The sequence below is a fragment of the Callorhinus ursinus genome, unplaced genomic scaffold, assembly GCF_003265705.2.
Source record: "Callorhinus ursinus isolate GAN/ISIS: 27379988/994484 unplaced genomic scaffold, GSC_fseal_2.0 scaffold25, whole genome shotgun sequence".
Taxonomy (NCBI): Eukaryota; Metazoa; Chordata; class Mammalia; order Carnivora; family Otariidae; genus Callorhinus; species Callorhinus ursinus.
Window position 1 is genome coordinate 27,844,985 of NW_027397087.1, and position 26,407 is coordinate 27,871,391.

Sequence of the window (26,407 nt, forward strand, 5' to 3'; positions counted from 1 at the left end):
GAGGACTTTATGGCAAATAGTGGGACTCACCATGTGGATTTTTAAGAGGGTTTGCTCAATGAATTCTTATTAAGTCTTCTTTAAGCCTCCTGTAGCATAAACAATCATCTATCATCTTTTCAAGTTGAGAGTTTTATAGTGAGGATCTTTCTTAATAGTCAAATATATGTATATATGTTTGTGTATATATGTATATGTATATATATATGCATATGTGTATACATATGCATACATGATGGTGATGATAAAACCTGTCCACTCTAGTGTCACTGGGAACTTTGGTGATGCAAGAACAGGATTACAGTGGGTGATGCCATTGACTGCCGGTAATTCAGTGGCCACAAAATCCTCGCAAGTCCTGGTTAGAAGTTACTTATGCTTTCTTCTCCTTCTTGCATACAAATTTAAATTTATTCTCACAGCTTTCAGGACAACCCCAGCAGCTGTTTTGAGGTCTTTGATTGTTATAGGCAAATAATGAATGGAGGGCACGGCAGTGTCACGCAGATGACTTGAGCCACCACGTGGAGTGGCATTAAGGTTGGACGGCTCTTGCTTGTGCTGTGGTCTGTTCTTGTTCTGACTGAACTTCACCCATTTAGATGTTGCCTGGGAATGTCTAGAAGGATCCAGACTAATCCTGGAGCCTCAGGGATTCCCAGCTACCCAAATTCTTAGAGCCCTGACTTCATCCTGGAATCACTAAGGTGCTGGAAAGACTTCGTGCATGATCAGAGTGACGTTGGCTCTTATTCCAGACTCATTCCCCTGTATGGCTTGTTGGGGTCCCTTCTGTACAAAGAGCAGCATCTGGTCCAGTGAATGGTACTCAATGAGTTTACATGGGTGAATAAACAGGTGATTGCATTCTTTAAGAAGTAACCATTTTTACACTGGCTTCCTGCCATCCTGAGAAGCAGTCAGGACTGAAACCTATGGTCTCTTTTTTAAATCAGTTCTACAGAAGATTTTAGAACTAGAGTACCCACGATATCTCTCTGGTTTAAAGTTTTTCTACATCTAAAACCTGAGTCATGAATTATCCCACTGACCTCCTTGTAGGCAAGGAAGAAGAAAATTGCACAAGCAGGACACGTGAAGCTGGTTTTTGGGGAAGAGCCATTACCCTTCCTACTCCCTCTGCTGGCTTGGCGACTGTTAATTAGCTGATTTTGTATCTTCTTGGGGTAAAGAAGAACCTTTTAGAATTCTGTATTTTGTTTTTATCCAAACAGGGTATTAGGCAGTAATAATGATGGTAGCAGCAAATACTGTGGTTTGGCTTTTCTGATGATAAGATCCTTGCTGTATGTTAAGTGAGTTTTGCATGAACTGAGACATAGTGTGTGCATAACACTGGATTCGTGAGGTCACACAGGCCCTATGTCATGGTACTGCCATTCAGACAGTGGCCTCCCAATCCAAATTTGTGTTCTGACTCCCAGTCCAAAAGTGTTTTCTCCATAACATGGTTTATCTAAGTATTAGTCAAAGCAGTGGAAGGGGTATGCTTTAAATTTGCTGAAAGGTAATAGTAGTAGTAGTAGTAGTAGTAGTAGTAGTAGTAGTAGTAGTAGTAGTAGTAAGATAAGTAGAAATCTCAAATCTTTAGGAACTGGCCTAATTTTTTTTAATAGAGCTGTAATTTCGTTTAGATATTTGTTCCTCTGTAATAAAAAGGAAAGAAATCAAATGAAGGAATTGCATCCATCTGTTTATCAAATAGTTGCTGAAAATCTGCCCAGTGTTGAGAATAATAAATAATTGTGGGCCCTCAAGGAGCTTACCATTACCTATGGAAAGTAGGCTCGGAAGCAGCTACTCAGTGTTCAGAATCTATGGAATACCTACTCATCTGCCAGGCTTTCTCCTAGGCCCTGGAGTCACCAAGTCCTGGGTAATAAGTACTGTCTGCGAGGGGAATAGAGGGTGTGACAAACTGAGTCATGAACAAGGGATAGAGCTCCCCCATGGCGGAAGGGTAACTTTTTCTGATGCCAGCTGGAACACTACCCTTGTCCCTCACCTACCCAGTCCTGTCCATTGTGTAAGGCTGAACGTCTATCACGCCCTCAGCCTGATGTTATTAACTGACTCGACCCAAAGTTTGTCTTCATCCCATGGATCCTTCCAGTCCTCTTGCCATTGTGTCTACTTTTTTTTTTTTTCCTAGTAATCTCTACACCCAGTGTGGGGCTCAAACTCATGACCCTGAGATCAAGAGTCCCATGCTCTTCTGACTGAGCCAGCCAGGCGCTCCTCTACTTTTTTTTTTTTTTTTTTTAACTTCTTGGTTACCCCTTAAGAGGGTTTTCTCTCTGGGTGTGGGTCATACGTGTGCTGTGAGAGCAGAAGCCTACTCAATTCAGCACCAGCCTTCTTCCATCTCGTTTATTCCCTGAAGCACTCAAGACAGTGTCTTGTACATTATCAGTGATTGGTAAATAGTTACTGATTAACTACTTATCAGCCCCCTCTCTTGCTTTCATTATAGGCCTGGGTCTCAATTCTTGCTGTGTCCATGAGATACTTGTGCCCTAGACAACTAGGTCTACAACTTAGGGTGTTTGGTTGAATGTGAGAGAAGATTCCACAGAAGGTCATGAAATCATGAATATCATGAAAATGACTCAGTTGAGGAATGAAATATTGAGTTGCCTGGCATCAAAAGGCCTGGGGAGCTTCCTGTTTCTTTACACAAGAGAAGGGATGATGTCACAAGGAAGAGACTCATTCTGTTTCATCAGAATTAGAGTAACTGAAAGTTGTCTTGTATTTTAGTTGAATTTATTTAATTCCTGAAGAAAAGTGTGTACTAGGACCAAAGCCAAAATCAGTCAAACTCAAAAAGTAAGTTTTACCACACCAAGAAAATGCTTACAGTCTCTTCCATGCTTGCCTACCAGAATCCTAAGTACCACACATCTTCTGTCACACCATCCCACAGTGATAAACATTTTCTGTGCTGCAATCTAGTTTTGCTTGGTGGTAACGAAGCAAGGCCCTGGACCCTAGAGTTAGATGTACCCAGGTTAGAGCCCTCCCCAACCCCAGTACAGCTTAGCACTGTTGTGACTGTGGACAGAGAGTATCCATTCCCATATGCCTGTGCGTTGTGCCTGCACCAATATCTGCATCTGTGCCTACATGTACATGTTAATAAGCACAGCATATATATAATTTCCCTGCAGATAATTATATATATTTGACTATATTGTTAGTTTGTGTCAAAATTGTACTAATTTCCCATATTTAAGAAAATTACACTAATTAAAATCTGAATTGAACCATAATTAGCCTGGTGTATTAGTTTACTGAAGCAGCCATAAGGAAGAACCGCAAACTGGTGGCTCAACCAATGGAAATCTATTGTTTCTGAGTTGTGGAAGCTGGAAGTCCCAGATCAGGATGAGCTTCTGAGGGCTGAGAGGAGAGGGTCTATTCCAGGCCCCTCTCCTTGGCTTGACCGTCATCTTCTACCAGTGTCTCCTCACATTGCCTTCGTTCCATGCGTGTCTCTGTGTCCACATTTCCCCTTTTTTTAAGGACACCAGTCATTTGGGGTTAGGGCCCACCCTAATAGCCTCATTTTACCCTGATTATCTCTATAAATATCCTGTCTAAGCAAGATCCCATTCTGAGGTTCTGTGGATTGGGACTTCACCATATGAATATTAGAGGGGAGGAAACAGTGCAACCAAAAACACTATGTTAGGTGTTGTATTTGAGGATGAATATCAGTTTTACAAGCCGTCACTGGCGTGATGAAATACTGTAGCGTAATCGCTGTAGATGAGGCACTCACACTTCCAAAGTCAGGAAATTCTTCAGTTCTGCCATTTCTTTAAGGATCCTTATCGTTTGTTCCCGCTCTTGATTGGTTTCTGCATTCCTTTTATTTTTCCAGCTTTATCTTAAGTTTTATATGTTTTCGAAATTGTTTTCCAAAAATATTCCAGGTTGTAGAGATGGATTATACATGCGACACTATCTTAAAATAATAGTTTAAAATACTGGGTTACACTCAGCTGTGCTGTGAAGAGTTTACTGTTTAATGTCTCCTCCCATGGGACATGTTTGTTTCTTCCCTGTGCTCTTGATGAAGTAATATCTAGGTATACAGATCTAAATTTGATTTGGTTTTATTATTTGGAAATGTAAATCTTATCCAGAACTCACTGATAAAATTGGCAGGACTTTTGATTTGGCTTTAGTGAATATAGGAAAATGGTACTCCGTCAGAGTACTTCAATTTAGTTGATATCTTTTTTGTAATTCCGGTTTGATCCACTGGGCAGTTCTAAAAACTTGAGCTGACAGAAAGCAAAGCATTGATAGTTACTGTTTATGTCCACTATTTTCTTTAGTAGAGTCTAGTCCAGTCCTTTCTTCTGTCACTTCTACTCTTAGCAGTATTTTTTTAAAATTTATGTTAAGCATCTATCTTTCCTCTGCCTCTTTTCTGCAAATCTGGTTTATTGCCCCTGCCAGATGTTTTTCCCCTGGTCATGCCTGTTGTCAGTTCTGTCTTTTGATATGGTCCCTTGCAGCCTGAGCCCTTGCGAGCAGGATGGTTCTGTGGGCTAGATCGAACTATAAGATCTAGATTGATTATTGGCTTTCTTGGTTGTTAATGCATATTCGTTTAGCTAACCCATAAACCAAACTGCTAATATCTGTAGACTCAGATTTTTTTATTGTCTTAATATCTTCTAGGGTTGCTCCTTAAAAATACTGGTGATTCCTTTAAAAAAAAAAAAAGTCTAGCTTAAGAAAATCTGAAAGAATAAAAGTTTTTTTTTAATGTTATTTAATTATTCATGAGAGAGAGAGAGAGGCAGAGGGAGAAGCAGGCTCCCCACCTAGCAGGGAGCCCGATGCGGGACTCGATCCCAGGACCCTGGGATCATGACCTGAGCTGAAGGCAGATGCTTAACCATCTGAGCTACTCAGGCGCCCAAGAATAAAAGTTTTTAAATAGAAAAGTCATATTTCAGCCTTATTTTATGATAATGTAAACTTACAAGTGGCTGATATATACAAAAACAAAGATAGAGCTGAGTAAATGATGATGGCTTGCATTGCAATATTATGTATCTATTTTTAAAAGTTTCTAAAAACTGTACAATCCAGTGGGAGAGGTTATTATGTAATTACAATGGGGGAAACATCAGAATACAGAATTACATAGAGCTTGTCATCTCAACCACATGAAATTACACATAAACAGTGGAAGATGTGTCAAGATGTTAGCATTGCTTATGTTTGGGTGGGGTGGAACCATTCAAGGAAGCCTGGGTAGTGACAGATTTGGGTTTAAACCTCTCCTTCTCCTGTGAGTGCGTGTTACTTAAGAGACATAACCTCTTAAGCCTGATGATCCAGGGCAGGTAGGACTTCTCTCACTGCATTGTTGAACGACTTAGCAGAACGCAACACATGAAAATTCAGTTATTAACAGAAACCTTAACAATACATGTATTTCACCTATTTTATCGCTTTCCTAACACAAGCACTATGTTCATTTTTCCATGTGTCTTCCTGTTTTAAACACACAGTAGGAGGCAGAGCCCCCTCTATCAAGCGCCATAACCACAGTGTCCTGGTCACCTTACCTGGGTGAAGTCTGTCCTCCTCAACATGGTGTGATATTGAAGATTCAGTGACTTGATGTACAGAAAGGGTTTAGAATCCATGCAGGCACATCATTGGCTTTAGATGTTTACTGCTGCTAATTAAGAAATGGAAAAATAGATGTCTAAGTTCCTACGTTGAGGAGAAGGGAAAGCCGCAGTAAAGATTTATGTACCCTGCAGACAGCTGGACTTGATGACTTCTGTGTCTGAGATCGGGGCTACTGCAGGCGAGATTCAGTTTAACTGAGATGTGGCAATTTTCAGATATAAAATGGGGGTGATCTTGGAATGAGTGGCCACAGAAAATAGGGATACTCCGGAAAATCTCATCTAGTTTGTGAATGCTGGATTGGGACTGTGGTGGACCCTGAATCTCCAGAAATGTACGTTTCAATCAAGTTCCTTACTTTATTTCAGTTCTGCACACAAGTGCCAGATTTTTAGGTCTGGGCTCTAACAGAAATGCCCTTCTGATTTATGGTCAATGGATTAACATAGATAAGCTTCAAGAATATGTTTTTAATATTCTTTTTTCTCTTTAGCATCCGCCCTTGCCAAAACCATGCACTCTTGCCTCTTTCAGTGATGGATGGTGCTGTGGGTTTGCAGTCTTGAATTCATGGGTCAGAGGTCAGAGCTGAAAACCTTTGTAGTGAAAGGGATTTGGAGATAGGAAGTAGGAGATTTCTCTGTTTTTTAACCGAAAGCAAACCTGATGGTGTGCCCTGTTGCTGCACAGCCCAAGCCCACGCTGCTTTGGCAGATAGTCTTGAGTCCAGTGGATGCTTTTTTAGCATTAAAAAACATAAGCATGAGAAAGGTAACCCGAGAAGGAACTTGAAGTTCTTTTCATTCATTCTTACGGGTTCAGTGTACAACACACTGAATATTTTCTTCCAGATCATCGTAGAACAAAGCTGTCTATTTTTTCCAAGTAAAATCCAGTCCATCTGTACCCATCCCCATGATGTGTGCCTTAGTGACCGAGCTTATATTTATCAGCATTAGCAGTAGCCTGGAAAATCTGCTTTCCTGGGATTTTATAGGCTTGTCACCAGGGGTCAGAAAAAAAACGAATAATGGGATAAGTTTATTCCCAGTTATCCAAACAAAGAGTAAATAATTCACAGTTCTCCTGGTCTTGACTTCACTTTCATTTTTCTTTTGTTATTCCTTGGACTTAACCTTTTATTTTTCTTTCCCGTGTATTTTTATAAATAGCCTCAACTCATTTGAGTTAGGGTATAAGAGTTCAAAATCGGAATTCACTTTGGAACCTTCTTCCCCCTTTAACTTGGAAGAGAAAGCAAATGGCAGGACCGCAAGGTGGGCTCCAGGGGGACTAAGATGTGGGGATGATTTATTCTGCTGTCTGAGCAGCCACAGGGTAACAAGTGACATTGCCAGGAAACTGGCACAGCCTTCTTAGTGGTCTGAGGGAAACAAAGGTATATTCCTCAGGAATACGCTATCCTCCCAGATGATCTGTGAAATCTGAAAAAAATAAAATAAAAAAATGTGTGTGTGTATATATATATGTGTGTGTATATATATATGCATATATATATATATATATATATCTGTATCTGTTACACATTGTAAACTGTTGCACACATCAAGTGACAAAGACGTCTGCGGAAGGGCCCTGGGACTGCCCAGTGCCAGCTGTTCACTAGTTGGAGCATCTCCTGTTGTTTCAGTGCGGACTGGAGCCCGGGAGGGCTGGCATTGGAGCGCAGGTTACAGGTGAGTGCTCCAGGAGCTTAGGAGAGGAGAGGGGTCCTGCACCAGGGTTGGTTGGAAAGACTAGTTCAGGAAAGCCAAGCTTGATGCTGGCCTTGTAGGGTGAGTAACCGGGAAGAACTGGATGGATGGTGCATTTCAGACAGAGGTACGCCACAAGGGCTAAAATATTGGAGGCAGTTCTGGAGGAGTTGGAAATACATTGTTTTGTTAAAATGGCAAGTTCTTAGGGCGTAAATGGGAGAAGGCGAGTGGGGGGATGGGAGGCTCTGACCCTGGGGCTGAGCGGTTTGAACCTGATTACCCACACATTTCAAAATTTTGTGTGCATTAAAATCATCTCTCAGCACAGTGCTAACACTACAAACACAGAGGTGTCTGCTCCCCTTCCTTTGAACAGATTTTCTTCCCAGTTCTTCTGCCCTTTATCAGCTCTGCCAGAGCTCTGAATCAGTCTGCCGTAACCCCCTACCTCCTCAGAATTTCCTGGTAATCAGGCATCATCTTTAATAAAGGGCAGCTCTCGATTTGTCTGGAAGTTCTGAAATGCAACATTGTAAGACGGTGGTAAGTGATAAATCTAAACATCCGCTTGTACAGCAAGGTTTATGACCAACAATCTACTTCATGGTGGAATTTCCTGTGCCCGTGCCAAGAGCTGAGTGGGGATAGGAGGGTGAGTTGGAGGGATCCTTGGTGGGCTCTAGTCGTACCACGTACATGGCACATTATTGTGGCAGCACAGGAATGTCTGGTTGTGGTTTTCTAGCAGTGTGACCTTGGGAAGGTCACTTAATCTCAAGATGACAGTTTCTTCATCTGAAAATGGAAAACAGTGTCAAAGATCTTTTCCCATCATTCTGTACTCCACGTTGTGGGCTTGTTCTTGGAGGTAGAACCGCTGACATAGCCTCCATCCATGCATTCGTTACAGCCTGAGCCCTTCTCTGCGGCAGGTACTTTATACAGTGAGCACTGCGCATGGTCCCTGCCCTGGGGGAAACCTCCACGTGTTCCTGACTGATCCTAGCCTGGGTTCTTTTTCCAGTTTCTCATTTGTCAGGCTGGAGAACTTCATCTCCTAAGCCATGAGGGTAAGCTTCTGGGGTTGTTGATGAGTAGAACTAGTAGGGCCTGCCGGGTGTTTGCTCTCCATTCATCTTTAGTCATGCTGTTAGGGTGGATAATTCCTACTGACTAACTTAGGAAAAAAATCGGTTTAAGTCTTTCCCTGCAGTCCATATTAATTCCACAAACATTGACTAAGCATCTACTGTGCGGCAGACATCGTGCTAGGGCCTTGAGATTCAAAGGTGGCTGCGACGGTACAGTCCTTATTGTGGGAGGACAGTGAGGGAGGGGGACCTGTCACCACAGATGTGTTCCTGATACCGCCTTATATGTGTGTCTTAGTGTGAGTGTCCTGGGGGCAGGCGAGAACCCTCTGCGGAAGCCCAGTGGGTGAAGGGGCATGTGGGGGGTTTGCAAAGCAGCTCCGGGTGCCAACATCTTGGCTGGGATTTTTATTGACATGCCCGACCTGCTCTTGAGTTCATACCTGTGTGCATGGTTAATCATTTCCTCTCTGTTCCTGTATCACCCAACCTTTTAATGGTTATTTCTAGTTGAGGTATGCAGAGTCGAGCAATTGTCCTGGCTTCCCATGCCTCCGTGAAGGAGAACTAAAGAGAGATCCTTGTGTGAATGTTCTCCCTACTTTTCTGATCTCCCCGCCTTGGCTGCAAAGGGGGGAGCATGATCATTCTGGTCTTTTTCTATGTGGGCGGTTACCCCGTGAGGAAATGCCATCAGCCGTGTTCATGTACTGTTTTCCCTGAGTTTAGAGGAGTAGCTGGAGTTCTCCCTCCTGAGTTGTGAATGTGGGGGACTGGGCAGGGGGGAGCCTCTCTACTCAGACTCTGCCTTCTGGGCTCTCACTAGTTGGGAAGAGGGAGGTGTGAGGGGCCCAGTGGGGAAGGGGCGGATTCTTAAGGAAGGCCTGTGGCTCCCTGATAAAGCTGGCTGCAGGTAGGATGGAAATGGGACACTCTGCCTTCTCTCCTCCTCATCCCTCCCTGAATGAAAGGCAGCTGGTTCCCAGTGAACCATTGAGTTGCCTCACCCTTCTAGATGGTGACACGTAGACACCTGGATGTGCCTGGTGGGCTAAGTGTCATGTACTGAAAGTTCTGAATGTTTGAGCTGAGCCCCAAGGTACCTGAGTACAGACAGCCCAGGAAAGCAAGATGGAGGGCGAGACCCTGGCTTTTGCTTCCGAGGCACCTCTGGCGAGCTATGACCCCATCAAGGGATGGGTGTCTGCTTATCAGCTGAGCTATTCCCTTTCTCCCTTGCAGAAGAGCAGGTCAAGGGTGGAGACAAGGGAAGCTCCTTCCTGGGCATTTCTTCCAGAGAGCACAATTGTTCACTGGAGATTGAGGCTAATGACAGGCCCATGTTTTATATTGACCTTTGGTTATAAAATGCATGCTGTTATCAGGGCTATGTTTTGCCTGCTGAGGGGAGAGGGGGTACAGCCCTCATTATTGGGTGCAGTGGTCTTCCAGTGGGTCAGAATGGAGCCAGTGTTTGGAGCAAGAGAGAGGAGAGGGAGGGTGGGCAGTTCTTACTTTCTTCAAGATCCAGGCTCCCACTGAAGCACGGTAGCCTTGCCCTGTTGTCCTGTCAGCTGAGTAGGACACCTCTGCTTGTAGTGGAGTGTGCAGAGCCCCATGGCCCCTCTCCTAGGTTGCATTTGGGCAGGGTTCATTGACAGGCCCCAGGGCTGGAGTCGACTTTAATGCCAGCCCTGACCCATACCGGAGAGTGCACTTTTGCTCCCTGAGGCTCTTGGATTAAGGGACTCTAAGTGACGTCCAGGAGGATAGCCTGAGTGCAGGACTTCCTTGTTCCACAGACACACTTGGCTTCATGGCTCATCCTTGGATAATTCTGCATCTACAAAAAGCCTGTTGAATGACTTGAATAAGGATGAACATAGGCGCTGTGCAGTGAACAGGGTCACTGGGAGGGGAGTGCTATCTAGACAGGAATCTTGATCGTCTTTGCTCCCTAATGTCTGTGATACTGTCTACTACATAATAGATGTAAAAAAAAAAAAAAAAACACAATAAATTGAATTTTGCAGCTCAGATGGTAGCTAAAGAGAATGTGCTGCTTCCAGTGTTTCTCCACCCCCTGTGGCTAAGATGAGTAAAACAAACCCTTACCTGGCATTTTCTTTGTGTCTTTGACCTGAGTTAATTGATTTCTTTTTTTTTTTTTAAGATTATTTATTTATTTATTTGACAGAGAGAGAGAGAGAGAGACAGCGAGAGAGGGAACACAAGCAGGGGGAGTGGGAGAGGGAGAAGCAGGCTTCCCGCGGAGCAGGGAGCCCAATGCGGGGCTCCATCCCAGGGCCCTGGGATCATGACCTGAGCCGCAGGCAGACGCTTAACGACTGCGCCACCCAGGCGCCCCATGATTTCTGTAGTAACCTTACAGGTTAAGTCTATTATTGTCTCCCATTTTGCAGAGGAAGAAACTGAGGCAGACTGCAGTTAAGCAGCCAGCTCAAAGTCATGAACTGGCATGGCAGGAGTGGAGTTGGAACACCTCACAGCCCTCACTGGTCAGGGTAGAGATCCGAGGGGTGTTTGCTCATCTTGACCAGGGGTGGACATTTCTTCAGTGAGGAGGAGTCCTTGGCTGAGCGGGCCTGCTTGTTCCGGGATGGACTGGCCAGAGCCTGGGCAGTCTACACCGCTGCTGCCATCCTGAGCTGTTTACAGCTTCCTAGGACCAAAAAGTGTTGACTTTAGAAGGAGAATGTCTGGGTGTCTAGGTTTCACCACTGGTTCCATTGGCTCATCTGCCACAATGGATGGCACAGAAAGGTTTCTTGTTGGCCCCAGGTGACCTTCGCCCATAAAATTAGGACAAAAATGGTCAGAGAAGAAATTATGGAAAGGAAAATAATCTATGTTTTATGAACTTTATACCTTATCTTTTAGCAAGAAACCAAAACCACAACAAAAAAGGACTTACGATCCAGCAAGATAGCATACATTCAGATTGGGGTGAAAGAAAAGCAAGGGTAGGATCATGAAATAGAGACAGGGGTTAGACTATAAAGCACTTGGCTTTCAGCCCTTCTTGCAGCCAAACCAAAAAAGGAAACCTGTTCCTCTGTCCAAGGCTCCCTGCCTGAAGAGGCAGGGATTAGCCAGGGGGGTTGGGGTATAGGGAAGTGGAGGTGAGGCTCAGTTTGCCGGCTGCACCAGTGCCCTGAGAACATCTCACTGGAGAGGGAGCAGAGCGTTAGTCTTCGTCACAGTGCGTCGTCTAAGCTACATGATTTTCTCAGGGCTTTAGTGGATGTATATATAGTGAGACTTCTCATAAGAGCTGAAAACACATACCCATTTTTATTTGGCGTATCTAGGTTCCTTTATGCTGTGAGCCTATGATCCTTTTGCCGTAAGTCAGGACCGTTAATTTCAGCACCTGTTTAGCAAGCATCTCACTGTGCTGTGTGTGGGACTAGAAACAGCTCAGTGCCGTGTTCCCTGTGGAATAATGGTTAAATGACCATGTACTTTGGTTTCAGACCTCATTGAGATTTGCTTGTGTGGACGATCTTCTTGCATGATAAAAATAAAAATATCGTGTCTTTTACAGACATACAGACGTATAACCTTGTAGTTTATTAACATTATTATGTACCTAATTTGCATGTTTAAAACATTCCCACAAAGGAAATCACAGGTCTTGTTTCGTGCTTCATACTGGGAACACTGAGAGCCAGGAGTGAGAAGACGACACTGGAGGCTTTTTAGTCTTTGATCACTGAGCAGTGCTCCGAGAGGGACTTATTTTGGTGGTTTGGTTTTGTTGTATTACATGGGCCATGTTGTAACATTTGAGGTGGTAGAAGAGTTGAGAACACGAATCTTGCAGTGAATCTCCGAGGTCCCTCCTCATGTTGAATGTCTACCTTGAGCTAAGCATAGTCATCTCCGTTCTGTGGCTTCACCTGTGAGATGTTACGAGGAGAGGACAGGGGAATCCCGTGGGAATAGTTGGCCAAACATCCCTTTCATGGGAGCCAGTCGCCCCCTGCTCTCTGAAGAGCAGAAGGATCAGAAATAACAGGCCCAAAGGCCCAAGGCATTGGCAGGCCTGGGAATGAACCTGGACCCCAGACTCCTTCCCAGTCCAGCACCCTTCCCTTGAACGGTCTTGCCTACTCCCCAGCATGGAGATCCGTCACGCTCAGGCTCCTGCCTCCAGGAAGGGCGCTTAGCTGTCTTGGGCCTGCCTCTGGGGCCATCATCAGGTGGAAACCGTGACTGTACAAATGGCTCTGTGGATACGGAGTTTGTAGCAACCACGTGTTACATGCTTCTGGGTAAAAAGCCTGCAGGGTATACGTCGGAGCCAAGGCCTGTTCCTCTGCCCCTGTCCCCTCAAGAGACAGGGGGACAAGCCTGTACTTGCTCTGCCGGCCCCTCCCGCTCCTCTCTCTCCTGAACCTACTCCTCTTCCCCCCCCCCCCCCCCCCCGCTCTGCTTGCTGCTTCTTACCGCGGCTACCAGGGGCCTCCCTGCCAGATTCAGTGGTATCTCCACCCTCATCTTCCTTGGGCTGGGATCAGCACGTGGCACAGGTGCTCTCTCCCTCCTGTTCCGCGCACCTTCTTCTGGGCCCACCCTCTCTTGGTTCTCCTCCTTCACCTACCACTGGGCCTCCTTGCCAGTCCCTTCTTGTCCTGATTTTAGAACATTGTCCCAGGACTCCGTCCTCAGGTCTCTGCTCACTTCCCTAGATGATCTTTCTAGTCCCAAGGATTGAAAGATGATGAGCTCCCCCGGCCATTATGTGTCCTGCTTTGTATTTGACCCTGTTCTACCTCCCCACTGAATATATACTAAAGAAACTCAGGGAATTTTTCACCCCAAAATCTGTGCCTCTAGCAGCTCCCCCCGCCACCATCAGTCGCTGGCTTCTTCATTTTTCCAGTTGTTTTGGATAGAGATTTTCTTTCACTGCTGTGTATGTTCTGCTTCTCTTCTTCTGCTTCCCAAATCTCTGGGTTTCTCTCCTGTGTTTCTTGTTGACCCACAGGCCTAGGTTTTGTCTGGTCTTGCTTCTGTCTGCTCCCTGCTGATCCACTTGCCCCTTTCTCCCCCGCTATGTGTTTTCTATTACCTTCTGAGCTCCGGTGTTTACGGTCTTGCTCTGATATTCTGCTTTCAGCCCCATGTCATGGCTCTGTATTTCCCTTTGATGGAATCTCTCTAGGCTTGGCTAGAGGGACCATTAATTTGCTCTGCGGAAAGTCCAATTATTAGCCTGGGAAGGGCAGCCTTCATGCAGGGACACTTAAAATCCTTCCTATTCCCAGGGAATGGAAGAGATTAACCATCCCATCCTCTCTGGTGCATTCCATAAATGGCACCCGTGACAGAGTTCCATGGTCTTTACCACTGACTGTTACCCCCAGTCATGCTCCTGAATCTCCGTGGTTCAGGAAACCTCACAACTGTCACCAACCCCAGGGTGATAGACTATTCCATGCAATGATCTCTACATTACAGTAAATTTGTCAGTTGATGTCTAGAGTTTAAGTTTTTCCCAAATGGGGGAGTTGGTTGTTTATATATGCCTATAAAAACAGAGTTGGGTAGACCCTTTCATCTATCACCTTAAAAGTCCTTGATATTGTAGGTGGAAAACCCCTGGATATTTTGTACCCTTCTGCCATGTCAGCAGTCCAGCCACTGCTGAGGCTGTAGTAAATTGATTCGATTTGGGGAAGATTCCCAGTGAACACTGCTGTTATTTATTGAGAACTGTTATCTTGACATTTTTCAAGAAACATTTTCACAGGCAGTTCATTCAGAATGTAAGTAGAGGTCAAAATGACTTTATAGTTGGACAGCCTAAATGTTGGCTCCATGCATCTGTGTGTATATACTGCCCATGGACTCCAGAACATCTGTTTAAAAAAGTCCTCTGTATGCAGTTGACCCAGTCACCTGTTGTTAAGAAGCTGGCAATCAATCAAGCATGCGAAGAAGTGATGCCCCAGAGGCACCCACTCCCTGGGCCTGGTTAGCCTGTGGCCCTCTCTGCCTCTTGATTACCTCATTGCTTCTTAGCATTTGCATTCTTAAGTGGGAGGGGGGCGTCAAGGCAGCTGGGGTTCAGGTTCACTACCTGTAGGCTCTCTAAGAAAAGATAAGAAAGGATGAGAACTTATTAAAGAGGGCACGTTCTGCGTGGAGCACTGGGTGTTATGCGCAAACAATGAATCATGGCACACTACATCAAGAACTAATGATGTAATGTATGGTGATTAACATAACAATAAAAATTATTTAAAAAAAATAAAAGAAAGGATGAGAACTTGAAATTCCTGTGGTTTCTGTTATTGATACAGTGCTGGGATTCTAATAGCTCCTAACTCCGAAGTGCATTGTTCTGTTTGCCAGGAAGACAGTCAGCTGGGTTTGTGTCAGGTGCAGGGGAGAATCCTCTCTCTTGTGCCTGAGGAAGATGCATTGGATTGAGGCTGGCTTGGGTTGAGGGCTAAGTTTCTGGCCACAGAAGAGAGCGGGTCGTCAAAATAAGCCATAAGCCACCAACTCAAAGGAAATGGACTAAATTTTTGGACTTAGGTTTTAAAAAGAAGTCATTTATGAAATAAAACCTAGCCTAAACCTGTATACTTTCTAAAACTGGGCATTGGGATCCCATTGATAACCCCTCAGGGTTTGGTTCTTTTATGAATTATACAGGGCTATTACCATTGTGGCTGCTTGTGGGGAAACTGAAGCAGAGCAGCCAGAGGGCCTTGCTTGGATTTACACAGGATCCTCGTGTTGGACTTGGGCCCAGATGCTGTCTTCTGGTACGTGATGAGGTGGAACTCTTTGGCCCTGAGGAGCATCTGAGAGGGCATTCATGCTTCTTCCTGTCCCCAGGAGCTGTGGGGAGAGAGCTGGGGCACTGAGGCTGCTAACGGAAGCGTCTTCAGGAGGTAGCTGTGGTGCCCAAGGCTCTCTGCCTCTCACACTGATGATCCCATGTTAGAAACCCAAAGTAGGGAGCACCATTGAGAAGGAGTCTTGGTGAACTTCCATAGATCCTTCTTCCCTAGAGAGTCTACTTGCCACTTTGTGATAATGTTAACCCTGAGTCTAGATGCTCTTGTTTTATTTAAAAATTTTTAAAATCTTTTAATTTGTGTTTTTACCCAAAGTATTCACTTTAATTGCTATTTTATTTCAGTTATTTAAAGCTGATTTAGAGTCTAGCAGTTTTTTCAAGACTATTATGAATATCACCATTTGTCTCTTTGTGTTTTCCAGACATTCTAAGTAAGGATCTTCAAATCATTTAGGAAAATGGTGGCCCTGTCCTTAAAGATTTGTGTCCGCCACTGCAATGTGGTGAAGACCATGCAGTTTGAACCATCTACAGCCGTGTACGATGCATGTCGAGTCATTAGGGAACGGGTACCGGAGGCACAAACTGGCCAAGGTAGGCCATTGGTTATTCACTGGCTTCTTGAAACGTGTTTGTATGTTCTTAGTAGCTAAAGAAACAGACGGTCTGAGTGGTACCCAAGTGCACTAGTGTTGTGTATGTTTCCCAAATGAAATGTCTTCTTATCCTGGACACTACTTACCTCCGGAGTGAGGCTTGTGTTGACAATGGCCACAGCTGCCACTGGGTCATCACTGTGATGCCCATTGTCATGACCCTTCCATACCTCAGCATTGCTCTCTACAGTTTACAGGTCACTTTTTGATATGTCATCTCATTTGCCCTATAAGGTACAAATGAAGCTACTCCAACAGTTACGCATTTGTACACACTGAGCCCTGTTTTCCATACATGCAGCCTGAAGCAGGTTGGAACTGCCATCAGGATGCAGGGCAAGCCTTATATTTCAGTTACTTTGAAGGGGCTTTATAAACTTGATCACACTCTTATGGGGGTGGGGAGCATCTATGAATCTATGTTTTGTTTCCTGTTTGTTTAAACCACTGACCACGATGAATCTGAGTTTAAACAAAAGCCATTCATAGAATTTTTATTTTCAATTGCCCTTTCTCCTCTCTCTACATTTCCTTCCTTTATTTAGTGTTTGATTGGCACTTGAGAAATTGGGATTTACTCCCAAATTAATAAGCCTTTACTGTGAAAATGGGCTGAAACTTAACTTAAAAATGGGAGTATGAGACTCTTAGAGATAGGCATTGATCTTCTCAAAAAGATGTCACAAAACTGCCAAACTTTTGGTCTAAAAGCATTATTTATATTATTTTAAACACTTTTTTTATTTTTGGGTAATGTAGAATAACAAAGTTATCCCACATTCCCACCCTTGCTCTAAATTCTGGTTATCCAGTCATTTCTGGTGTCTTCTCTGCTACTGTTTTTCTCCCAGATTTAAAAAAATTTCTCTGGGCTAGATTGCTGTTTGGCTCTGGTGAAAATCAAAACCTTTTTAGATCTTGAAGTTGTTTTTCTAAGAAACAACAGGAGCTCAGACCCTCACCTGGGTCTCTGAGGTTACCTTGAATCACATTCAGGAAGACAGAAGTCTTTAATTGTATTTATTTATTTATAATCTTTAAAAATGTATTTATTTAAGTAATCTCTGCACCCAACATGGGGCTAGAACTCATGACTCCGAGATCAAGGGTCTCATGCTCTATTGACTAAGCCAGCCGGATGCCCCAAGATAGAAATCTTTAGACAGGAAATGATACAGCTTTTCTCCTGCCACCATGCTCTTGTACTTCCTGATCAGACTAAGGGATTTCTATGGAGAACATAGAGTTTTATTTTCCAATTATATTCATAATTTAGTGGGGTGGGGGAGAGTGGCTTCATCTCCCTGGGCCCTCCTGCTTGCCTTTTGTAATGCTGTTTTGGGATGATGGAAGGATTATTCAATGTGTAAAGGCTCCACTGGCCCCCCTTTGCCTAAGTGGCCTTGGGCTTAAGGGTCACTTCCTTAGTTTCTCCATGGCTCCTCTTGTCCTTCTTCACGGCTTCTCTGCCAGGTTTTTATATAGCAAGTGTTAGGAAACAAAGCCCAATTCTTTGGGCTGTTCTGTTCTTGGTGTTTCCCTAACGTGTAGACACAGCTGCTGCCCACTGGTTTTAAGAATCACGAACCTTCTCTGTGGGTGTTGACGTTGCAGCTCAGGCCTCATTTCACCTCTTCTGCTTTACCCCTTGGCTTGCTTGTGTTGTCAAAACGAAACCTGTCTGATGCAGGAGAATGCCCACATCCGGCCAAGTCAGCAGACTCAGGGCTTGGAAGTCAGTGATGGCTTCAGCGGCACTCTGTCTTTTATCCTCTCTTCTCTTTATCTCCCAGCTTCTGATTATGGGCTATTTCTCTCGGATGAAGACCCCAGGAAAGGAATTTGGCTGGAAGCAGGCAGAACACTGGATTACTACATGTTGCGAAATGGGGTATGTTGTAGATGTCATTTTTGTTGTTTTTGTTTTTGTTTTGTTTTGTCACCTTGTCTGTGGGCCTTCTCTAGAAACCAACATCCTATTATGCCTTAGAGAAAAAGGGAGACCCAACAATCTGTTTTGCTCCAAGGGCATCTTATTCCTAGTTTTGACTTTGTAAGGGCTGTCCAGGTAGTAAGAGGAAATATCGGCAGTCCAAATTCTTGCAACTCCACAGAGTAATTAAAGCAGCTTGGGATTAGTGTGTTCAGCTCTTTGCACATGCCATGGTTGCACTTGGTAGCTGGGAAATAAGATAGAGCGTCTTTCTGTAAGGATATAGGAAGTATCCTGGTGACTAATGATAAAAAGTAAGGGTAGATTAGAGGGGAAAACAAGAAGATCTTAAAAGTAGTCAGCGATTGAATATAAATCAGTTTTGTTTTTGTAAAGGGAAGTCCATATGAGATGCAAGCTTGATAACAATCAGCGACAACAAAAAATGATTGTGTTTGGAATTAGAGGTAATGAGTAAAACAGTGTTAAATATTGTCTTCAGCTTAACCTTGAAGATAACTGGGTTTTAGTATATGGAATGCACATACCTGATTGGTCAGTATTCCATAAAGTGAGAGTGAATTATGTAGTACCAATTAATTTTCCATTCATAATTCTGTTGTTAAATGTAGTTTAAAAAAAAAAAGTCTATTTAAAAGTAACTTCCAAACCTACTACCCCTGTTTCATCTTGCCATTACTGAAAAAACGACTTTTGTGGCATACCACCACTATAAAGAGCTATGGGGGTATTATTTATTCCTTCGTGAAGTCTATATTAAAAATTGCTTGCAACCATAAGATAATTGGAGAAGCACACTACTGTCTTTTTCAATGGTAAGTAGGATTTTTCCTCTGCTAGATCTCATCAAAGCAGATCATCCACAGACTTTCAGGAAGGCATAAGCTACTTTAAGTTTACAGAGGTTAGTTTTCAAGAATTGTAAGCTATAAACAGTACTTGTTCGGGGGCAATTTCACCATCAGATTTTAAGAAAGCTTGTTGGAAGCAGTTACTTAGCACTGGGGTTTCTGTTTTAGTGGCAAAAATCTCATGAAAACTTGGAAGGAGGAAATCAGAGTGTGCTAGGGAAAATTCATTTTTTTTAAAGAAAAGTGTCCAAGTTGATTACCTGGTTTATCAAGTCGTATGAAAATTTTGTGGGATTTTGCTATAGGATATTTTGGAATACAAGAAGAAACAGAGACCTCAGAAAATCCGGATGCTGGATGGATCCGTGAAAACAGTGATGGTGGATGACTCCAAGACCGTTGGGGAACTCCTGGTTACTATTTGCAGCAGGATAGGTGAGCATTCCCATGCCGAGGTTCCAGTTTTTGTTTTGTTGTTAATTACGCACCTGTTGTTTCACCCCCATTTGGTGACTTGCCAATCCTGAATGTGTCCTAGCCACTGATTTCTGTCCAATCCTAAGACGGTGCTGCTATTCCCCAGATAATGCAAACCTGCTAACTGGTATTGTAAACACTTGAATGTCTCACTGAGTCGAAATTGAGAGATTTTCTCTTTCAAAAGCCAAAGGAATTTTTTTTTAAAGATTTTATTTACATATTTACTTCAGAGAGAGAGAGCACACCTGCGTGGGCACGTGAGAGTGAGCATGAGCGGGGGAGGGGCAGAGGGAAAGAGAGAATCTCAAGCGGACTCCCCACTGAGTGCAGAGCTTGATGGAGGGCTGGCTCTCAGGCCCCTGAGAGTGTGACCTGAGCCAAATTGAAGAGTGGGACGCTTAGCCAACTGAGCCACCTGGGCGCCCCCAAAAGGAATTTTTTAATTGAAAATATGTTTGGAATCCTATAATTCAGTTTCTTGTCCATGACTGAGATTGTGTATAAGCATCAGTGACATCCTATATTTCCCTGAAGACTGATAGGGGCAGCCTGTACAATTGATTGCTATACAGCTTTTCTTCTTGTAGCTTCTAGTCATCTCCTTTCTGCCTGAAACCCTTCAAATATTTGGAAAAAGTGTCCTGGCCTCACTTAGTCTTCTCTCCACACAAAGGAAGACCAGTTGCTTCAGCCACTTCTCGTTTGACCCTGTCTTGCCTTGGTCTACATGATCTCTACTCTGTGCTTGTTTCTTGAAAATTAGGAGAATTGAATGTGACATTTTAAACATGGCTTAATTAGCTGAGAAACCTTGTTTTTGGCCAGAGTTATTTGATGTGTGCCCCTGGGTGGCCCCCTGACCCTCACCTTTGTAAAGCCTCTTTCTGTTCTGTGCTACTGGCGACTCCTCGGAGTATCACAGGCCCCCGGCTGGAAGGAGTGACAGCAGTGTCATCACTGGTAATTATAACCTAATTTATATTTTTAGGAATAACAAACTATGAAGAGTACTCTTTAATCCAAGAAACGATTGAAGAAAAGAAAGAGGAAGGGACAGGGACACTAAAAAAAGACAGGACTCTATTGCGAGACGAGAGGAAGATGGAGAAGCTGAAGGCCAAGCTTCACACGGATGATGACTGTGAGTGCCAGAAGGGAGCTTGGGGGGCGCCGGGGGGGCTCAGTCGTTAAGCGTCTGCCTTCGGCTCAGGTCCTGGTCCCCGGGTCCTGGGATCGAGCCCCGCATCGGGCTCTCTGCTCGGCGGGGGGCCTGCTTCTCCCTCTCCCACTCCCCCTGCTTGTGTTCCCTCTCTTGCTGTGTCTCTCTCTTTCAAATAAATAAATAAAATCTTAAAAAAAAAAAAAAAGGAGCTTGGGCCAGGTGCAGGTGTGGCCAGGCCTCATTCCCCTCCCTTCACGTACTTGACCCTGGGCAGGAGTTTTCTGTTGGCTGTTGGTCTGTGGCACTAAACGACTTCTAAGGGAAAAAACAGACTATAGTCCTATTTCCCACCTAAAAAAAGTAATCTCTTAATGTCAAATATATAAATTACGTTCACACTGTCTTCTAAAAAAGCTAATAATTGGTTTAAACTGGGGCCAAATAAGGTTGGATGAAGTGACGCTTACCTGCTTTTGTCTCACACTTCCCCTCCATCTCTCTTTTTTTTCCCCCTCTCGGAATTTCTGGGAAGAAGGAAGCAGATTGTTATTTGTATGGGGTTTTCTACAGTCTGGATTTTGTTGACTGTGGTGTCACTCTAGCACGTACTTCTGTCTCTTAATTCCTGACATCTGGAAACGTGATCAGATTCATGTGTATGTGTCTATTCTTCAAGTAAAGACTCCTTATGTGGCGTTGTGTACTTCCGTCAGAACGTTGTGTTTGGTTGTCTCCTTTTTTGTGATGTTAACAGCCATTGATGACCATTGCCTAGATCCGTTATTTCCTTAGAGGTTACAAAATGCTGATTATAGGAAAGTCCTCTTCTGTGACCACACAGTTAATATTTGGAAAAGCCCTTATCTACACCCACGTTTTCCAAAGTATGCTATGTGCATCTGGTTGCCCAGCATCCCCCACCCCATCGAGGATCTGACTTCATGCACAGTTATATAGACCTTCCCAGGCTCTTTCTTTCATTGTTCTTGCTGCTGCATTGGGAAGATGTTATCATGGTCATTATGTTTATTGATCTTCAGTGAAGCTTTCATTTCCTGTGACCCTTTCTTCCTTCTTGTTTTTTTCTTTCTGCCTCATCTGATTTCCAGTTACATACTTCTTTCCAAGTGAGACGGTGGTAGACAAATCCCAAGGATTTTTGTAAGGTGCATGATACTCTCCCAGGTACCATGGGAGATGAGATCACTCCCACACGCTGCCTGTGCTGAAGTTGCTTAGAACCCAGTGAGGCTTGTAATACTTACTTACTCACAATGTGTGTGTTAAGCCCAGGGAGGAGTATGGGAATGAGAGCTGTGGAAAGTGTAGAGCGGTGCTCCATTCCTGTGCGCCCAGGTAACAGGTGCGTGTTTTCTGAGTGAGATCCAAGCTGGACCCTGGGCAGGGTTCTACCATCCCTGATCCCTTGGTGTTCTGTCCTGCTTCCCACCCACCCCTCATCCCGACTGCCCCCCCCCCCCGCCAATTACTTCTCTTTTCTTCTTTTTGTGCTTACAGGTAGAGGTAACTCATGATAATCAGTTATAAATTCTTTCATGCAATGAGACTGAAGTATCCACTGTTGACTTAAAGGAAAATGCTCACGTGGTTGTCTTGGCATAGATCATTGATTTTTTTCTTTCCCACCGTGTTAAAAATTGATTGTGGGGCCTTAACAAACTTTAGGAATGGCTGAGAATTTTCTCTCAGGTGTTTTTTGGTGGGTCATATGGCACACGATGGTATATGTGGAATAATTTTGCAAAGTTAAAAAGCATAGTTTTAATATAAGTAACTAACTGAATATCAGCATTCCAGAAACGCCCTTCTCTCTTGATAAATCTCTTCAAACCAAGAGGAAGAATACATACAGCTCTTTCATCTGTCTTGTTGTGTTGCAGTAAATTGGCTGGATCACAGCCGAACATTCAGAGAACAAGGAGTAGATGAACACGAGACATTGCTACTTAGACGGAAGTTTTTCTACTCTGATCAGAATGTGGACTCAAGAGACCCCGTGCAGCTGAATTTACTTTATGTTCAGGTACAGCATTTAGTGCTCCCTGAGGGTGGTGAGAAGTCAGGAAGTTCCTGGCCGTGGCTTGTGAGCCGGAGCTCAGCTCAGGCTTCCACGGGGTTTTTGACACACAGTTTCCAGGGGGCACTGTTGCGGGATTCCTCACATGCTTGGTTGTGGTACGGACTGATGTTCCACAAAGAAAGGAGGGCCTTTCTGTGGCCTCCCAGATTGAGACCTGGTGGTCGGTACTGTATCTCTGCCTGACTTGGAGGCACTGAACGGGCTAACCACTGCACTAAAGCTCTCTTCGCTGGTGTCTCAGGATACAAGTGAATACTGGTCAGAAAATCCATATTTCTCATTACCTGAAAGATAGTCTCCTCATAACCTTTTATGTCTTCACCATTAACCTAGTGTTGAAGCTCAGACAAGTCATTTCACTTCTCAGAGTTTGCAGTTTCCCGATATGTAAGGTGTTGGCTTCGTGCCAGAGGGTCCGCAGTCTTTTTTTCGGCTCAAGGAAATCCTGATCTTCTTTCATCCTTTCCTTCCCTCCCTCCCTTTCCTCTCCTTCTGTTTACCTACTTATCTGCCCTTGGAAATAATGCGGGGGTCAGCAAAATGCTGCCCTGGCATCCCCTGTGTTTGTAAATAAGGTTTTATTAGAACACAGCTCATTCGTTTGCATGAATGAAAGGGTTTGTTGGGTAAACCCTTTCCACATCATGTAACTGTTTACTTATTGTCCGTGGCTTTTCTCCCCGTTTCAGTGGCAGAGTTCAGTAGTTGTGACAGAGCCAGCATGACCCACAAGGTCCAATATGTTTACCCTCTGGCCTTTGACAGGAAATGTTTGCTAACCCCTGAGTTAGTAGGTACAAGAATGGCATGGAAGGAGGAGGGCCCGGAGGCAGAAGGAAGATAGCCAGGCACCAAGAAAATGCTTGTTGGTTTAAGGCTCAGAGCCATCGCTTAGCTTATCTGCCCGGAGAGTGGTCTGGGGCTCATTGAACTGGAGAAAGAAAAGACAGAAGAATAGATAGCAACAGAAGTGGTGGATCAGGAACTGGGAGAAGGACTTTAGACACCGGGCATTCCTCATTTGAGCATTGTGCATTTTGCTTATTTCCCTTACATGGCTGTGGTATTGAGTTACTGTCTGTCCATCTCTCTCCCCATGCCACCACCTTACATTACATTGGCCTTTATCTTGGGATGAGGATTGGGTTGATTTTACCTCTAGGTAATTTTTCTGTTAGCTTTAATGATTTAGGGACATAAGGAGCATATTGTGAATCACAAGGATTTCTCTTTGCCTCTTTATTTTTCATGATCACTTCTACCTTCCTAGATACTGAAGCTTTAGTTTTAATATTCTGGATACTGCTGATGTTTTCTATCTATAGGCAGTTTGGGGGAAGGACTTGTTTTCCTTCTGCCTTAATCCTCCTGTGCTACAGTCACCTGCAGTGTCCTGAGTGTGTCCCTGTTGGCTGGCACTTTCCCTCTGCCCCACAGAGAGGGTGCATTCAGATGCAGGAACATGTCCCTGGAGAGTATGCGTGGTTCCCCCAAGCTCCTGATGCTTTTCACTGCCTCTTGTGTTTCAGGCTCGGGATGATATCCTGAATGGCTCCCATCCTGTCTCCTTTGAAAAAGCTTGTGAGTTTGGAGGATTTCAAGCCCAGATACAATTTGGACCTCATGTGGAACATAAACACAAACCGGGATTCTTAGAGTAAGTAATCGTTTGGGTTTTTTTCCTCTTCTCGCCTCTTCTTTTCACTATTTATTTTTGAGCCAGCTACATAAAATACATACCCTATTTGTAATCACTTGTGAGGTTGTTAGCTCTGCCTCAGTTGAGTATATGACCAAATTTGTGCACCTTGGAGAAAGCAAAAAGGCCTAGAAATTCAACATTGGAATGACTGTGATGGTTAGTGCTCCAAGTTCTGGCAGAGGGTGATTCCATGGAGACCACAGAATTTGTAGCACCCTGCCAAGACATTGTCTATAGTCTGTCCTGGGATATCTTTGGGTTTGATGAACCCAGGACCTCCATCTTCTGAAATCTCTTCCCATTAGAACCTTCCTTCTTCACATTAGGCCAGATTTTGTCATCTTTAATTTCTTTTCAAGACTCTCCTTTTTAGAACAAGAGAGCGTAAAAGAACTTCACGTTCTTTATTACAATCTTAGGAATTCTTCATTGCTCTGAAAGGGTGGGGTACACATTACATACTTCGCTTTTGCATACATCTGGTCTTTGGTTCTCTTGCAGAAAATGATGGGGTGTTTTGGGGGAGAGCTCAGTTCCTGGAGATTTAAGAGAAAGCAACCCTACAGATATATCATGGCCTCACAGAATGTAGGCCTTAGGGCTGGATTTCCTAGAAATACACAGCAGGACAGGCCCAGCCACACATAGGCTGCTTTTGTTTGAAGTGATCTTGCCCTTTGTTTTGATCAGCTTCTCCAAGAGTTTTGTCTCTTTCTTCCTCTGGTAACATTCCTTTACCTGTTTCTCCCCCCATACTTTTCTCTCTCCTGCTTCCTCTTCGGGCAGATGAAACATTTGGATGAGCCCCCTCCAACACCGCCCCCCCCAGCAAATATACAGAGTGTCTTGACGTGATCAATAGCCCGCTGTGACCTAGAGTGTAACTTGTAGAAGCTTTGGTGGTGGGACCTGAGCTGAATGCCAGCTGGGGGCAGACGTCCCTTTTCTGGAGGATATGCCAACCTGAAACGTGTTGAGTAGGGCATCACTTGCATTATGTCCAAGTATATTGAGGGACGAGGGTAACATAAGTGTTTACTTGGCCCTTGACCCCACTTTCACTTTGGTGGAAAGTAATTGGGATCAGCATAGGCCCTAGAGTAACAAGAAAATCTAACTTCTTCCCCGGCAGCAAATGTGCTTGGCCAACATGGTGATGGTTCTAAACTGAGTTGTTACCAAAAAACCCTCTACCCTTGGGTTTAATGAATCCGAAGGAGCCTTTCCAAAGTGACGCTTTGGCCTACAATATACTGCGCAGTGAACTTGTGTCTAAGAACGGCTCTCCATATGTCCTGTCACTCACTTGGTTCTGTATTCTCCAAATAAGTCATATGGCCAAGTGTTCCTCAGGGCCCATTTCTACCCAATCGGTCTGGCTTCCTTCCTGCAGGAACCATGCGAAGTTTGCCTTTCTCTGTTCTGTGACACCCCAGATGGCTCACCTGTGTGGGGCTTCCAAACGGTATCAGAGCATTGGTATTACCCTTATAGAGTCTTCTGCAGTTTGGGGGCCCTATGGAATGCTGCATACCTATACCCCACTAAAAATGCCCCGTGTCTTAATCTGTGGTAGCCAGCCAGGGTTACACAATCGTATTCAGTCAGTTTCCTTTTTTCTGAGATTATAGTATGAAGCTCATGCCTCTGTGGTATGTGTATCCTTACTCAGATTCCAAATTAAAAGAAGCTTATTATGCCTAGTGGCAATTATTTTTCCTTATGAATTTGATTTACTTTTTAATTAGACCAAATCTAGTCTAGGTAATGAGGCATTTTCATTTTATGTAGATTGTATACCTTGTTGCATGTATTGTATAGGTAAAACTTCCTGAGGATACTCGTCTCCTCTTAATTAAAACAAAATGACGTGGTCACATTTCCCTGACTGAAAAAGTGATCAAAGCCGCCTTCTTTCTTTTTTTTTTAAATTTTATTATGTTATGTTAGTCACCATACATTACGTCATTAGTTTTTGATATAGTGTTTCCATGATTCATTGTTTGCGTATAACACCCAGTGCTCCACGCAGAACGTGCCCTCTTTAATACCCATCACCAGGCTAACCCATCCCCCCGCCCCCCCTCCCCTCTAGAACCCTCAGTTTGTTTCTCAGAGTCCATCCTCTCTCATGGTTCGTCTCCCCCTCCGATTTCCCACCCTTCA

At 44.1% G+C, this 26,407-nt stretch overlaps 1 protein-coding gene across 12 annotated transcripts in view; it reads left to right on the top strand.

The window, feature by feature from the left end:
- TLN2 (talin 2) overlaps positions 1 to 26,407 on the top strand; it is a 435,837-nt gene that overhangs the window by 214,070 nt on the left and 195,360 nt on the right. For 11 of the 12 annotated variants that reach the window (XM_073877134.1, XM_073877137.1, XM_073877133.1 and 8 more), the window contains 6 exons: positions 15,758 to 15,929; positions 17,785 to 17,882; positions 19,102 to 19,231; positions 20,265 to 20,417; positions 22,340 to 22,482; positions 24,069 to 24,196. In XM_073877134.1, the coding sequence (XP_073733235.1) occupies positions 15,794 to 15,929; positions 17,785 to 17,882; positions 19,102 to 19,231; positions 20,265 to 20,417; positions 22,340 to 22,482; positions 24,069 to 24,196 (788 nt within the window). In that variant the 5' untranslated portion in view covers positions 15,758 to 15,793. Of the gene's footprint in view, positions 1 to 15,234; positions 15,298 to 15,757; positions 15,930 to 17,784; positions 17,883 to 19,101; positions 19,232 to 20,264; positions 20,418 to 22,339; positions 22,483 to 24,068; positions 24,197 to 26,407 lie in introns of those variants that run through there. The other variant, XM_073877140.1, reaches the window with a different exon arrangement.